We start from the raw sequence: 14,609 nt of genomic DNA, 5'->3' as shown, positions 1-14,609 counted from the left end.
TCCTCACTTCTTTATTTCTTGTAAAAAAAATCCTCCAAGGTAAAGCCCCTGTTCTGGGGTCCTGAGTATAGTCTTGTTATGTTGATATCAGCAACGATGAAGAGCGATGGCATTTTTGTTGTTTTGGAAGAAAATGAAACCGCTGTGGCCTCTGGGTCAACAAGTATTGCACCACACAACGTCAGAGGGCATGTAGTTTAAAAGCAAAAAAATGGGCTAAACCCATTCATTTACATATTGGCTTTGCATTTTTCAAGATTATACTGCTTTGTGAATTGCAATGTTTCAATCTTTTTTAGTAAATTGCTTTGAATTCGAGATTTTTAAAGATGTGTTATAGTTACACATCTTTAAAAATCTAAACGTTTTTACAGTTAATACAGTTTTAGTGGTCAGTCAGTCAATTTTTGAAATCTTTTTAACTTTATTATGCATAGTAGTTTCTGTGTGCATTAATTAAGTTTCTTCTATGTGTTAGATTTGGCACAAATTTAATTTAACATACTGGACCTTTAGCCTAGCTACAGAAGTGCTATTTTTTGACATTAGGTACAATTTCTCCATGGTACAATTTCGTCATGATAAAAAAAAAATTGTTCACGGCACTGTGAACTTTTATGGATGTAGAGTACTGCTCGAATGTAACTTTACATGTAAGTGATAGTTATCACCTTCAAACAAACCTCCCGTAGCTAGCTTGCAAATTGTGTGTCCTATTGTTCTATTTAGTTTTAAAAATTTAAGAACAAAGAATGGTGATAGAAAAGCTTTTTTAAATCGTATTTTAAAAGTTTAAGAACGAAAAGTGGCGTTGGAAAGGCTTTTAGAGATTGCATTTTAAAGATTTAAGAACAAAAAACGGTGTTAGAAAAGCTTTTTTAGATAGCATTCAAGCAGTACTGTATGCCTCCTTTATAGATCCATCTTTAATAAAATACAAGGTTTAAAAGATGCGGACAGCAACACTGAATTTTTTAAAAGGTTAAAAACCTACACTGGCTAAATACATGGAATCATAGTCTCAATATTAACTTGAGCATGCATAAGTGGTAATGCCCTATTGGCATGCACATTTGGAGGTATTAATGTAAACAATGTTGCTGGGACTCTCCATCTAAGCAATGGCCCCTGCTGGAAATAATAGACAGGGTATATCCCTCGATATTTGTGAGGCTAGGCATGTAAAATATGCACATCTTATAACATTAATTTCTAAAAAAAGCCCCAACAGAGCAGTGCAAAACGGAAAGGGCAAGGTAAATACTAATGTTTTTGTATAAATTAAAGAAATTGTAACTACCATAGCTAGCTACACATTAATATTTTACCTAAACTAGTTTTGCGTGTAAATAATTGTGGAGCTCATACTAGTAGTTTTTGGATTAACAACCTTTCAATCTGATCTAGATTTTGTTACAACTCAAATTCTTCTGTCTCAAATTTGTCATTAATTTTTGGTAAGTTTTTCTTGGTCTGGCCTTCCTCCATTTTCTAAGCAATCTTACTAACTTTACAATTTCTGATGCTATAAATTAGCCTTGTATGCTCAATAGTCAAGGCAGTTCTTAGTAGGTTGCCACCTGCACAGATTTAAGTAGTACTTTCCTTTTTAGTCTAAACAGTTCATCTCTTCATCTCTTTCTCTTTCACTAACAGATTCTGTTAAAAGACTCTACTAAAGTGTAACTACTATCAATTCTTTAAATCTCAATAAATCTTCTAGTCCTAATCTTTTATTGTTTTTCCTTTTATTTTAAAATTAGCTAAGGTTATTCCTGTCTACAAAAACAAAGGCTCTACTCTTGATTGTTTCAACTATTGATACATCTTATCTATATCTTACCAACTATGAAGATTCTCTCCTGTTGTATCTTTTACTACTACTACTAGAATAATACAAAAATAGGCCAAACACAGTCACACTGTAATCCAAAAATGTAAAATAAGGGCCGCTAAATCCCAAATGGGAATTCTATCAAAGTGGTTGTGGGTATTATTGAAATGTTACTCTTTTACAACTTGCATATAATGGGCTATAAGTCCCATATTTTGTAGTGAATATATTTAGCACTTCTAATAAATTAAGAAATTTGGGATAAATTTCGATTAGGAAATAGCCGCTTAACGGCTACTGAGTACACTATATTACAGCCTGACAATCTAAACTCTTTTTGTTTGTTTTGAACATTTGGGTCCAACAATATGCATATAATTTATGTTTATTGTTTATAATATCTTACATAAATCATGTATACATAAATTTTGTTGACAAAAACTTACTTTATTTTTAGAATGTATACATAATAAATGGCTGGAAGGTTGGAGAACCCGCTTTTGAAGAAAAGGGATGATTTATCATCCAACCTTCTATTGGGAAGTAAATTAACGCCCTTATCAAACCAACATAATGTCAAAGGAAGAATACAAAACCCAAGACTTCAAAGCTCCTATTTGACATCAACTATGAAAAATCTGGGCACCAAATCCCTGTCTAGTATGTCGTCAATTAAACCCAATTTATTTTCAACTTTAAACTTAACACAACCAGTGAGGTCATTGCAAGGAATTAGTAAAAATACCTATGTCCAGCATGGAAAATCACCATCAAAGCCAATTGCGGCAACAACAACAAAAACTATAAAAAACAAAAGAGAAAAAACAAAAACAAAAAAAACAACACTTCAATTAGAACATAAAGATGATTTGATAGTGGAAAGTATAGTCTATGATTTAACTTTTGATGAGAAGAAAAAAATGGAAGAAGAATTACTTAACATGAAGCAAGATATTGAACAAAATCAAGACTTTATAGAAAAAGTTGATGTCATTTCAATTGCCAAACGTAAAAAAGAGGAATTAGACCAGTTAAAGGTGAGCGCTTCTTTTTTTTATGAGCACAAAAAGAATATAATTAGTGTGAATAACCTTTCATTGCTTCATTAAGTAATGGATTGATTTATTTCTGTATTGATTAGACAATTGGTGATATATGATAATATATACTAATAGAATTTTTTTTATAGACTTCCCTGATAAACTCTGTTTCTATTGCTTTGTTAAAATCACCAAAACTTGAAAACCGCGATGATGATACAAGAAAGACTATGTTATTGGACTTAGATGCAATGGCAAAGCTAGATCCAGAGTTTTTACTTAAGGTAATGAAAATATGTTACTCACTTATTGACCTGGTTTTAAAAGAAACAAAGTTTTTGTGAAATCACCAGACCTTCTTTTTTTTTTTTGCTACTAAAATAAATATTTCTGTCCATGTAAATTTTATCAAAAAATAGTTCCAAAGTACCCTCAATTTTTTTTCGAGTGGTTTTTGATTATATGTTATAGGAAATGATGAGAAAATTTAGTAACATCAATTGCGTTATTTAGTTACTATAAAATGTGAAACAGTTTTTGTTTGAAATGGTATGACATGCTCAAAACACTTAAGATATATTTAATGTGCGTTATAATGTCTATAGCTTTTCCATTATAAGTTTTTCTGTTTGTACTATTTTGCAATCGTTTTTACTTGTAGTTGGCATTGTATACGCGACGAGAATATAACATCAGGACTGTTGCTAATTTCATCTTAGCACGATGTGCTTTTCATCAGGAAGCACGGCCATTTATAAAGAAATATTTTTCTGCTTCAATTGTCCTACCCTCGGATTGGATTTCTGTTGCAGAAATGTACCAGGTAGTCATTCATTACTTTTTACCTTATGTGGTTTTATGTCACCAGGTTTTAATCCAGAAATCTAAAACAGTAACTGCTATATCTAAATTGTGATTTTTTTAAAGATCTCTGACTGCATGTGGCCTAGGTTGGGCCTTGAAAAAAAAAAAAGGGCGTCTTCTCAGATGCCCTATGTGTATGTGGGGTTCAAGTTTGGGAAATTGGAAAATTCAGGATAAATTCCAATTAAACAATAACAATTTATTTATTCATTAATTCCTACTAAGAAATCTAGATTACACTGCTGGTTGTAAATTTTACAAGAAAGTATACAAAATGACTGAGGAATAGTTAATAATTTATCAAAATACAGCTGAAGGAGAGATTAGCATTCTGTTTGTAGGTTAATTCTATGTATATTAATTATCAGCCAATTGTACACATAATCTTTTTGGTATAAGTGAATTACTTAAAATGTTACTTACAACATTTTTTTAAGTGAATATGTATTATCATGACAAGCATAACAGTTTTTGTGTTTTTGTAGTCCTTTTTTGACAAGAAGCTCAATTTTGGATCACTTCCTGCTGCATTGAGAAAAGCAATGATTGCAAAATTCCCTGATTTTGATGAGTACCAACTAGCTAAATACAATAAACAGAAGAAAAATGCTCAACCAACTATTGTTAAGATGTCAAAAGATTGGCGAAGTGCGTCCCCAGACAAGGTAATTTAGAATTTTACTGTATATATAAATACTATATATTGTCTTCCACTTTAAAAAATGTTCTGCTGATTTGGACTAAAAGAAAGTTTTTAAACATGCGTACTTGAGTTGTTAAGGAAATTTCCAATTTGCCTTATAGCAGGGAAAGTTAAATCCAAGTAAATTTTTTCTGTGCAATCTGTGTGAAACAACAGCCTCTAAACCTGCTATTCGAAAAAGAAACTGAAGAAGATTTATGATTTGTTTCTCGTTAACTTGTTAGAGTCAAGATTTTGATAATGATTCTAAAAGAGATAATGATGATAATGATGATGATGATGATAGTGGTGATGATTGTTTGGAAGATGAAGAAATTAATGCTGACAAAGACAGTGATGATGATGAAGATGACGAAGTTACATATGAATTAAAAGCATTGACGTTGAAACAGTTAGTTCGTAAGCTACATATCAGTCAGCCTGCTTATCAAGTGATGGCTTTAATTGGAAAGAAGTATATACTTTTTTATTTTATACTTATGTTGCTTTTTACATACATACAAACAAATTTAATTAAAAATATTTTAATTTATTTTTACTTCAATAGATATCCTGAAACAGCGGAAGCATTTTATCGTTCTGGACTTTCAGGAACATTTGATGATGTAAGAAGTATTGTCAATGATGTTTGACTTACCAGTGATAAAAAATCTGCAATAACGAAATATTAGTAATAACGTTTAACAAAGTATCAGTTTTTAACAGATATTTGATTTAACTAAACATAGACTATAAAAATGTAAATCTATACTTTCTGCTTAGCGTTCAGCATGAGAATAAGATTGATATCTTAGACTGTTGTCTAGTTAAGCGATTGCTGTGCTTGCACGACTCTCGTAGCTCAAATGGGAGCTTTAAATGCACTACAACCCCCTTTGCAGGACTCTTGTTGATAGCAGTACCAATAGGAACTGTATAGGCTATCCTGGGTAAACAATTTCAATAATAATCTATATAATAATACGCCAGTTCCGTGTGTCTGTAACAGGCAAAGTGGATATGTTCATTTTCCTTTGATCTTACTGAAATTTTCTTTGAAGTAACCGAAAAATGCATGTCTAATATGTTAAATTTTCTAACGTTACGCTGCGACGTCAATAGCACTACTAAAAATTAATGAAGTCGTTACAGTGCACTTAAAACTTTGAGGCCAAATAACTTGGAAACTAGGTGATGACGTCAATGAGTTTTCACTGCATGGGTAACTAGGGACCTCCGGGGACCAATTTGGAATGGACGGGTTGATGACGTTATCACAAAACCTTCAAACCCCAATATCTCTGCAACCCCCAATATCTCTGCAACCGTTTGTCAAAACTTCATGTTCCTATACATTTTCTTGATCAGCATTTCAAGATCTATACGATGAATGCAACGGGTGTACGAATTTGTGAAAAATTTTTTTGGAACTTTTGGTAGGGACTTTGCTGACGTCAGCAAAACTTTTAAGCCCTTATATCTCCTTAAGCGTTTGTGAAAAACATACGATACTATATATTATTTTGATCAACGTTTCAACCTCTACACCTTGCAGACAACGAATAACAAAATTTTACCAATTTTCTTTTTGTATATGCACTGCTGACGTCAGCAAAAAAACTAAAGCAACCTATTTTTCCATTGTTCTTTTGCCATAGTGGATTTTTCCACAGGCTTTATCGACTAGTAATAATAATAATAATAATAATAATAATAATAATAGAATAACATAAGTCACGATATTCCATATAGGTTTGAATTGAGAAAAGATTAGTTTCAGTAATAAATAAAATTACAAGGTGTTTACGTACTTACTAAGAAAACTTATCTTTCTATTTCAGCAAAAAGCTGGAAAACGTATGAAGTTACCTGTTCCTGAAACCTGGGAAACACAAGTCTCTTCAAAAGGAAACAAGTCGTCTACTTGGGAAGCATTGATTGGTATGTCTTTTTCACAGCAACTTTATGTTCTTGCTAACTTTTTCAATGTTACGAGTTCTTCTCTTTATTTTGCAGCGATGTAATAATGGTATTGTTCATACATTCATTCATTCATTTATTGAAATTTACATATCTATTGACAACAGCATTGCAATTCAAGTTTTATATATTGAAGCATACACTAATCGGTTTTTCTTCCAAAGTATGTGCATATCCATAGATTATAAATAAGCAAGTCCTTTCTACAAACATATATGCTCATTTTAGATCACAAAAAGCTACCATTTATGGCAATGTTGCGTAACATTCGTTCAATGATTCGTTGTGGCCTGAAGAGGGCATATCATGATAAAATAATAAAGAGATTAACAGATGAGGTATAGTAGATAAAGCCCTTTTTGCCTATTGAACAAAACAAAGTTACATTTATTGCAGGATTTTTACAAAGAAGGGAATATAATGAAAATAAGTCGCAAGTCATAAGAAGTTAGTTCTTTTTAATCAGCAAACTTCTAGTCAGGTTGCTGTGTCAGTAGCTCTTTAATAGAACACTCTACTACAATGTTTTGTTTCAGTAATTTACCTATAGGGTTAACAAATATATTATTGTTACTTAAGTTGCAAGTCAGTAAATATCAGCAAATTAAAAAGCAGATCTTAATATATGTTAATGCACTAAAGTTTGTGCATGTTGCGTACAAAGAGGGTTTTTTTTGTCCATTTGCTATGTGGGCCTGTAATAACAAAATTCTTGTCCACTGTTATAAGTTTTACTCAGAAGTGAAAATGGTTTAACAAATATCTTAAGAAATTTTTTTCACTCCATGGACAGGCCATAGCTGATGTCAGCAATATTATTAATCTTTTCCACAGTTCTGCCTAGCAGTCCTTATTGCGTACAAAGAGGGTTTTTTTGTCCATTCGCAGGCCATTTCTTGAATAAAACTATGTCAGAGCTACAAAAAGCACCCACCGAAAAATCGCACTCGTAAGCAAAATTTACAAGTGCGATGTGAATATTTGCAAGTGTGATTCACACTTGCAAATATTCGTTATAAACGTTATTCGTTTAAACGTTATATGTTAAGCTGTATAGAAATGAATTTTGTAAAACCATGGTAAAACGTATTAACCACAAATGCAAGGTTGAAACAGCGTTGAACGTGATGATGTGTTGGCAGATTCGCTATATCTTTTTGGCATTAAATATATTTCTAGACATTTTTGATTTCTCTTTCCCCTTTTAAAAAGATTTTTTAAACTTTATTCAACATGTTTTTTCTTTGGTATTACATCACGAGAACATTCGTCCGAAAGCTGTATTAAGGTACAGGACACCTAACCTCTCACATGTTCTGCTTATATTTAACTTGCATAGGTGCGCACTCTTCTCGCAGTATTCTCTGTGACAATGAAGGTCGGACTGACTTGTGGCATGGTTCCAAATGGTCTTCCGTCTTTCGTTCGAGTCTCAGTGTAATGCACCAGCCGAGCATAAGAGTGTCAGCATGAAGGAAAGAGGCCGACTTTAATGTTCTCTATACTTTTTAAACAAATCAATCACGAAGAAATGAATGTTATGGAATCAGCGTAATAGCCTTTTTCATCGCTTTATAATATTTTAGAAAAAGAAAAAATTCACGAGTGTGATAAAAAGCACTTCTAAATTTTTTTACGAGTGTGTGGGCGAGTGCGCGTGCGATCGCACTCATCTCAAGGAATGGCCTGCATTCGCTATGTGGGCCTGTGATAACAAAATTCTTGTCCACTGTTTTAAGTCATATGTCAGCAATATTATTAATATTTTCCATAGTTCTGCCTAACAGTATAGGCCCTGCACTACCTCTTGTGCATGCTTTGATTTTAGCTGTCAATGAAACGATCTGTGGAGTATAAGAAAATGAGTGATTTAGTAACACATTCACACTCTAAATACGTACTCTAAATACTCATGTTTTGACACTCTAAATACATTTGTTAGAATTTTACCTTTTTTTTATTAGCGTTCAGTTATCAACAGTAAACAATTCCCTTTTCGGTTCTTATCTGCATATGATATCCTTGACCTATTGGAACATGACTTATTACGTAAGATCAATATTAATTCATTTTTTTCAAAAAAAATAGACAAAAATTCAATCCTCATGTTTTGACTATGCATATTTATAATGTTTTTAGATGCAGATGAGAGGGTAAAAATTACCTATATACCACCTAATTACAAACTCAGAGGAAGAAAAAAAGTTAAAAGAACACCATTGTAAGTTCATGAATTTTTATTTTCTCGGACTACACCATTTGAGTAAAAATTAACTTTTAGATTACGATTTTATGATACAGTTAACCCTTACAACATTTTCGCAATTTTAAACATTTAGAGAGAAGCAATGCACTTTTTTTTGTAAGAATATATTTTTCTATGAACATTAAGGCTGCCAAAAAGAGAACATTAGAATATATTAACGAATATAATCTTTTTTTTCTTTGTTCTTTATTTGTCATCATAAATGAATTTCTTTCTTTGTATTTGGTTCAACTTGTTCCATTTTTATTTTCTTCACGTCTTTTTTCTACAACTATTTTTCCAAGTCAATGAAGCCATGCTCCTCTTCTAGAATTATTTTAAAGTTACTCTGATTATCAGTAGTTGCTACATTGCCTTTAACTTTTAACAACAAAGGTTTTTTTGGGAATAAATGAAGAGAAAAAATTGCGCCCCTGTAAACAGGCCTGTTTTCTTTATTTTGAGAAAAAAGTTTAAAACATTTTTGATTACTTTGACTGGAATTTATGAGAAGCACATTTTCAACTTTACATTTCTTCCAGCTTAAAATACATTTTCAACTTTACATTTCTTCCAGCTTAAAATAAAACTGAAACTTTCAATTTTATCAAATTTATGCCAGGATTTATTTATATATACAGGCCTTTTTTAAAATAAATTATTTTCACAATATAGGACTTTTACACCCTATTTCTTACTGCAGTTTAAAATGTCTAAAGTCCACAACACTTGTTTGGATATTGGACATTTTGAAATTAATTATACATTTTTGATTGGGGTAAAAATTAGGGGTATGTAGATTTGACCTTTTTTTAAAACTAAGGTTGTAGCTGGCTAATTGAAACCTGGCCATGACATGTAACTTTTCCAATTTGCATTAACTAAGCTTACGAAGGCTCTTAGTTATTTGACAAGGAAAGAGTTCAACCAGTGATTTTGCTTTTTTTAATCAAACTAAGTTCTTTTTGTTGTGGCTTCTTAGACTGTTCTCAGTTGGGGACACCCTTTTAGTAACAGTGTTTGTCATTGTTAAATTGTTAAATTTAGGCAATTTTGGTACCTATAGAATGTAAACATAAAATTTGATACGTTATTTTTTTATAGGAACACCTACAATAAGGCTATTCTAGCCAGATATAGAAAAGCATTGGATACAGCATTGAAAATTTCCACCATACATAACATAGCTCCGATTTCTGGACGAACGATAATCATTTTAAGCTTGTCCAGTTGGGCAGCACGTCGTGACATTTCAAATGGCAAGGGTTCGAAAAGAACAGTAAGAAATGTGTTATTTTCATGTGCTTTGTTTTTTTAATGTTTCCTAAATTTGTTTTGTTTTTTAAAAAAATTTTTGGAAAAAAAAATATTTTAAAACATAAAAGGCCTGAAAGATCAATTTCTGGATTATTTTTCGTTTATCACATTAATTACAAGCATATTTTTACCCAATTCCACAAATATGATGACATTATTATTAGAATTGCTGACATCAGCATTTTTCTACTAGTAAGCTACGAGGGCCATTGTATTATTTCAAGTTGGTTTCATAATTGATATAAAAAATACAGAGGAACTATGTTCTCTCTATTGCTAAATTCACTTTGTCATACACACTTTGATCGCAGAGATAAAAATGGATAATAAAATTAGAACAAAAAATGAAAAAGCCTTGCTTACTTCGCACCATGATGATAATTTATTATGTTGTTTCTTTTATGCCGAAAATTATATACTTACTTTGTTGCAGTTGCTTTGTTTAAATCACAAGCAATGGATTTAAATAACTGAATGATTAATTGTAACACTACTATTATTGAAGTATTTAGAAATACATTCCACATGATAGAATATTTTTCCATCCTACTACATGCCTAATCAATTTGGAAGCCTGTGAATGTGATTACACGTCAGTAATAGCTAGGCTTGATCCTACTGCTGACGTCAGCACATTGTGACCATCTTGTTTTATACTGTCAAATATTATTTTTGAAATAAACATTTTTTAGGCAGTGTGTTGATTCCATGTTGAAATGACAATCGATGATGTAGATCTCCATTATTTGAATTTTAAATATACTTTCAATCTTTATTCAAACTGATTTCTCTTGGTACATTAATCCAGTTTTATTATTATTTGATCCATTATTAAGTATCAGATTTTACTCTTACTATGTTTTAAAATGTTTTAAAAAGTAAAAACATTTAAAAAAAATTTTTTCCCTCCAAAAATGAATTTAGGTTTTCAAAACTTCGTAGCAACACAAGATTGCAAAGTATTTTCATAAAAATTACGACACGTTTTATTTTTAACATGTTTCGACTTTACCAAAGTCATCTTCAGAGTATTATACAAAAGTTGATACATACACTCTTTATACAAAAATTTTTTCGAAAGTTATTTAAATATTTCCCAAAAGTACAATTTATATGAATTATACACAATCTAATTCATGTTGACAAAATAATATTAGATAAACTAACAAAAGTTAGTTAAATAAAATTTATATACACCTTTTCAACTTTGTATGATAACTTTTCGTACTTACGTAAGTCTCCGACTGTAAGCTGTCCGTTATACTTGTGCGCAATATCAAATATTATATTTCCAAAACTTCGTAGCAACACAAGATTGCAAAGTATTTTCATAAAAATTACGACACGTTTTATTTTTAACATGTTTCGACTTTACCAAAGTCATCTTCAGAGTATTATACAAAAGTTGATACATACACTCTTTATACAAAAATTTTTTCGAAAGTTATTTAAATATTTCCCAAAAGTACAATTTATATGAATTATACACAAGCTAATCCATGTTGACAAAATAATATTAGATAAACTAACAAAAGCGCACAAGTATAACGGACAGCTTACAGTCGGAGACTTACGTAAGTACGAAAAGTTATCATACAAAGTTGAAAAGGTGTATATAAATTTTATTTAACTAACTTTTGTTAGTTTATCTAATATTATTTTGTCAACATGGATTAGCTTGTGTATAATTCATATGAATTGTACTTTTGGGAAATATTTAAATAACTTTCGAAAAAATTTTTGTATAAAGAGTGTATGTATCAACTTTTGTATAATATTCTGATGATGACTTTGGTAAAGTCGAAACATGTTAAAAATAAAATGTGTCGTAATTTTTATGAAAATTTAGGTTTTAGAAAAAATTATAATATAGATAGCTCTTACTGTTAATTATTTTTGTTAGATTCTACAAATGTCATCGTTAATTGCATTCATGTGTAAATATCACTGCGAAGATAGCACCATCATTCTTCACAAGTCCGATGGAGACTTATATTCTCTTGTGGAATCTTTTAATGAGGAAAACATTTTGCAAAACGTTTCCATTATTACAGATAAATTCTGGGTAGGTTTAATTATTTACTCTTTTTTTTAATTTTTTCCCATGTCTGCATACTTAACATTTTAAACTTGGGGACACATCGTAAACTAAGTTGTAAACGTCGTTGACTCTTGCTATTGGCCATGCAGGTTTTGATCAAGACATTTACTGGCATGATTTAACTGCATGACCTTCTATTCTGTTGTTTTTATCTATAGAACCTAGAAGAGGGCAATGAGGGTGTTATGAAGAACATTGATCACTATTTTGGGCCATTCACAGCTGAACGAAAACAGGTTTGAAAAAAACTTTAATTTTGTACCATATTGATAAATTTCCTATCTTTTAAAAAATGTGCAAAGAGGGGAAGGAAGTATGCCAAATTACCAAACAAATTTGATTGTTGCTATGACAAAGCATAAATTACTTGTAATTGAGGTGATAAAAATAATCATTTACCCAAAATACAGTAGGGGCTGTTCAGAGAAAATACCTATTTAACTAAAGTATACATTTTGCCCTTAGTACGCATACCATTTTTACTGGAGTTAACAAAACCACTCTGTAAGAATTACATATGAGCTTTTGTCAATTTTTGCTTTATTTACTCTTTTTATTGTTTTTGTTACTTAGATCAACACTATCCTAACTTTTACGGATGAGTATAAACGGCAATATCTCTCGCATTTCAAGACAGTTTATCGAAGTTTTGTGAATTCTAGATGTTTAAGTGTAACGGTTGTTCTCTCTAATAATAAAGTGCAGTAAGTAAATTTTTGTGTACAAAGAACAAAAATAAATAAACTTGACTGGAATTTTTGTTTAATAACGTAGACCATGTTTTTAAATGCCCTTAAAAACTCCACTTTTTAGCACTTTTGAAATGGATGTACGACTGCTATTCTAATGTACAAAGTTCAAACAAGTTCAATATATATGCATATACAAATGGTCTTCGTTGTTAAAGTTTTTTTTCCAAATAGATGTTTATTTGAATCATGTTAATTTTTAACTCTTTTTTACTTTTTGAATTTTCTATTATGCTAGACAAGCATTATTTAACATAAACACATAAACACTCTTAGTTCAACTCAACGAAAAGTACTTTTCTCAAGCAATGAAAAGTAAGAACATTCAGAGGACAAATTTTGTGGCAGTGTGCTTAAAATAAGCTTTTACGGTGTACATATTAAATCATGACATAAATTGTAAGTAAAAAAACAATGTTTGGTGCCATAATAGAATTGGTGTACAAAGGGTATAAATTTGATCAACTATTTGGTGGCCCATGAAAAAATCTACTAGTTGGCTTGTCCTTTTTATAATGCAGTGAACCCATCTTACTATATTTGCAGTGTCATTTTGCGTGAGAGACAGATGTTTACCAGTATTATAATATAGATGTTTATGCCATGCAATTTACCAACCCCTGTTTAAAAACCTGATTTACTTAAAATAAAAAAGGAAATGAAAACCAGGACTTTTTTGTTATATTTCTTTCTGCTTGCTTCAGTAATTTGTTTCATAGGGCTGTATTCAGATTATATTGGGAAGTCAATTAGTTTTTTTTAGTCCAAATCTTTACTAAATTTTCCTTTTTCAGATGGTTACAACATTTTCAACTATATAAATAATTCTAAGTGTACCATATCCTTCTAATATCTTTTGTTGTTTTAGAAATACAACAAGTTATGGAGAATATGATGTCGTTATCAAAGGATTTTCTGATCAAATTTTACGGTATAATTTTTTATAACTGTTTATTTTGCACATAATACTGGAGATTATACAAGATTAGTCAAGAATAAAATTTCCAGAAAAACTCACTTTAGTTTGATAAGTATGGTGAATCTGTCATTATTTACTGTGCACCATCATACAAATTATAGGATGGTTTATTTTTAACATCGAAATACATCCAATGTCAGTAGGAAAAAAAACACTCTTTTATTTTTAGTTATATTGCTGAGCGAGGCAACACCAGTCAATTATTATATGTTGACAACATAGACATCGCATATGAGTTAAAAGAGATTAGGGTAAGATTTAACATATGTAATCACTTTTTGCATAACATATCCAATCGGAGAAGTATGTCAAGTCTATTTCCCTTTGTGCTGCAAAGTTTTATGTGCAATTAATTATGCTAGCATAAAACATTTAAATGTCTTTACAGGTAAATCAACCATTACCAAAAGTTCAAAAAATGGCACCAGAGATAATTGAGAAGATTGAGAGACCAGTTATGCCATGGAAGACTGTTCGAGTGTTCATATCTTCAACATTTAAAGACATGCATGGAGAACGTGATTTGTTGACTAAATATGTCTTTCCAGAATTGCGTGCGTGGTGTTACAATTACTGTATTAATGTTTACGAAGTAGACTTGAGATGGGGTGTGACAGAGAAGCAGGCTCAATCACAAAGGTGCAATGATTTTTTTATCTGTTTAATTTTAATGTAAATAGTCTACCTTACCTGTTAGTAAATTTAAATTTAATTGACTTATTACGTTGGTTAGTACTTTTTTCTTCCCATGAACATCAGATTTGTCGAATATTCATTTATTTAAAGAAGAAGAGTCGGAAAAAAAAGAAAATGATAAA

General features: G+C 30.9%; 1 protein-coding gene across 1 annotated transcript in view; it reads left to right on the top strand.

Moving 5' to 3' along the window:
* The first annotated feature begins 680 nt into the window (after window positions 1-680).
* LOC130647406 (telomerase protein component 1-like) overlaps window positions 681-14,609 on the top strand; it is a 31,369-nt gene continuing 17,440 nt past the window's right edge. The window contains exons 1-17 of the mRNA XM_057453256.1: window positions 681-2,871; window positions 3,024-3,158; window positions 3,536-3,697; window positions 4,224-4,403; window positions 4,666-4,895; window positions 4,989-5,046; window positions 6,262-6,361; window positions 6,629-6,738; window positions 8,365-8,449; window positions 8,540-8,621; window positions 9,750-9,924; window positions 11,866-12,027; window positions 12,222-12,299; window positions 12,637-12,767; window positions 13,681-13,743; window positions 13,961-14,042; window positions 14,180-14,430. Of these exons, the coding sequence (XP_057309239.1) occupies window positions 2,308-2,871; window positions 3,024-3,158; window positions 3,536-3,697; window positions 4,224-4,403; window positions 4,666-4,895; window positions 4,989-5,046; window positions 6,262-6,361; window positions 6,629-6,738; window positions 8,365-8,449; window positions 8,540-8,621; window positions 9,750-9,924; window positions 11,866-12,027; window positions 12,222-12,299; window positions 12,637-12,767; window positions 13,681-13,743; window positions 13,961-14,042; window positions 14,180-14,430 (2,648 nt within the window). The 5' untranslated portion in view covers window positions 681-2,307. The remainder of the gene's footprint in view (window positions 2,872-3,023; window positions 3,159-3,535; window positions 3,698-4,223; window positions 4,404-4,665; window positions 4,896-4,988; window positions 5,047-6,261; window positions 6,362-6,628; window positions 6,739-8,364; window positions 8,450-8,539; window positions 8,622-9,749; window positions 9,925-11,865; window positions 12,028-12,221; window positions 12,300-12,636; window positions 12,768-13,680; window positions 13,744-13,960; window positions 14,043-14,179; window positions 14,431-14,609) is intronic.

This window comes from Hydractinia symbiolongicarpus, chromosome 6 (assembly GCF_029227915.1).
Source record: "Hydractinia symbiolongicarpus strain clone_291-10 chromosome 6, HSymV2.1, whole genome shotgun sequence".
NCBI lineage: Eukaryota > Metazoa > Cnidaria > Hydrozoa > Anthoathecata > Hydractiniidae > Hydractinia > Hydractinia symbiolongicarpus.
This window is presented reverse-complemented; position numbering and strand designations above follow the sequence as displayed.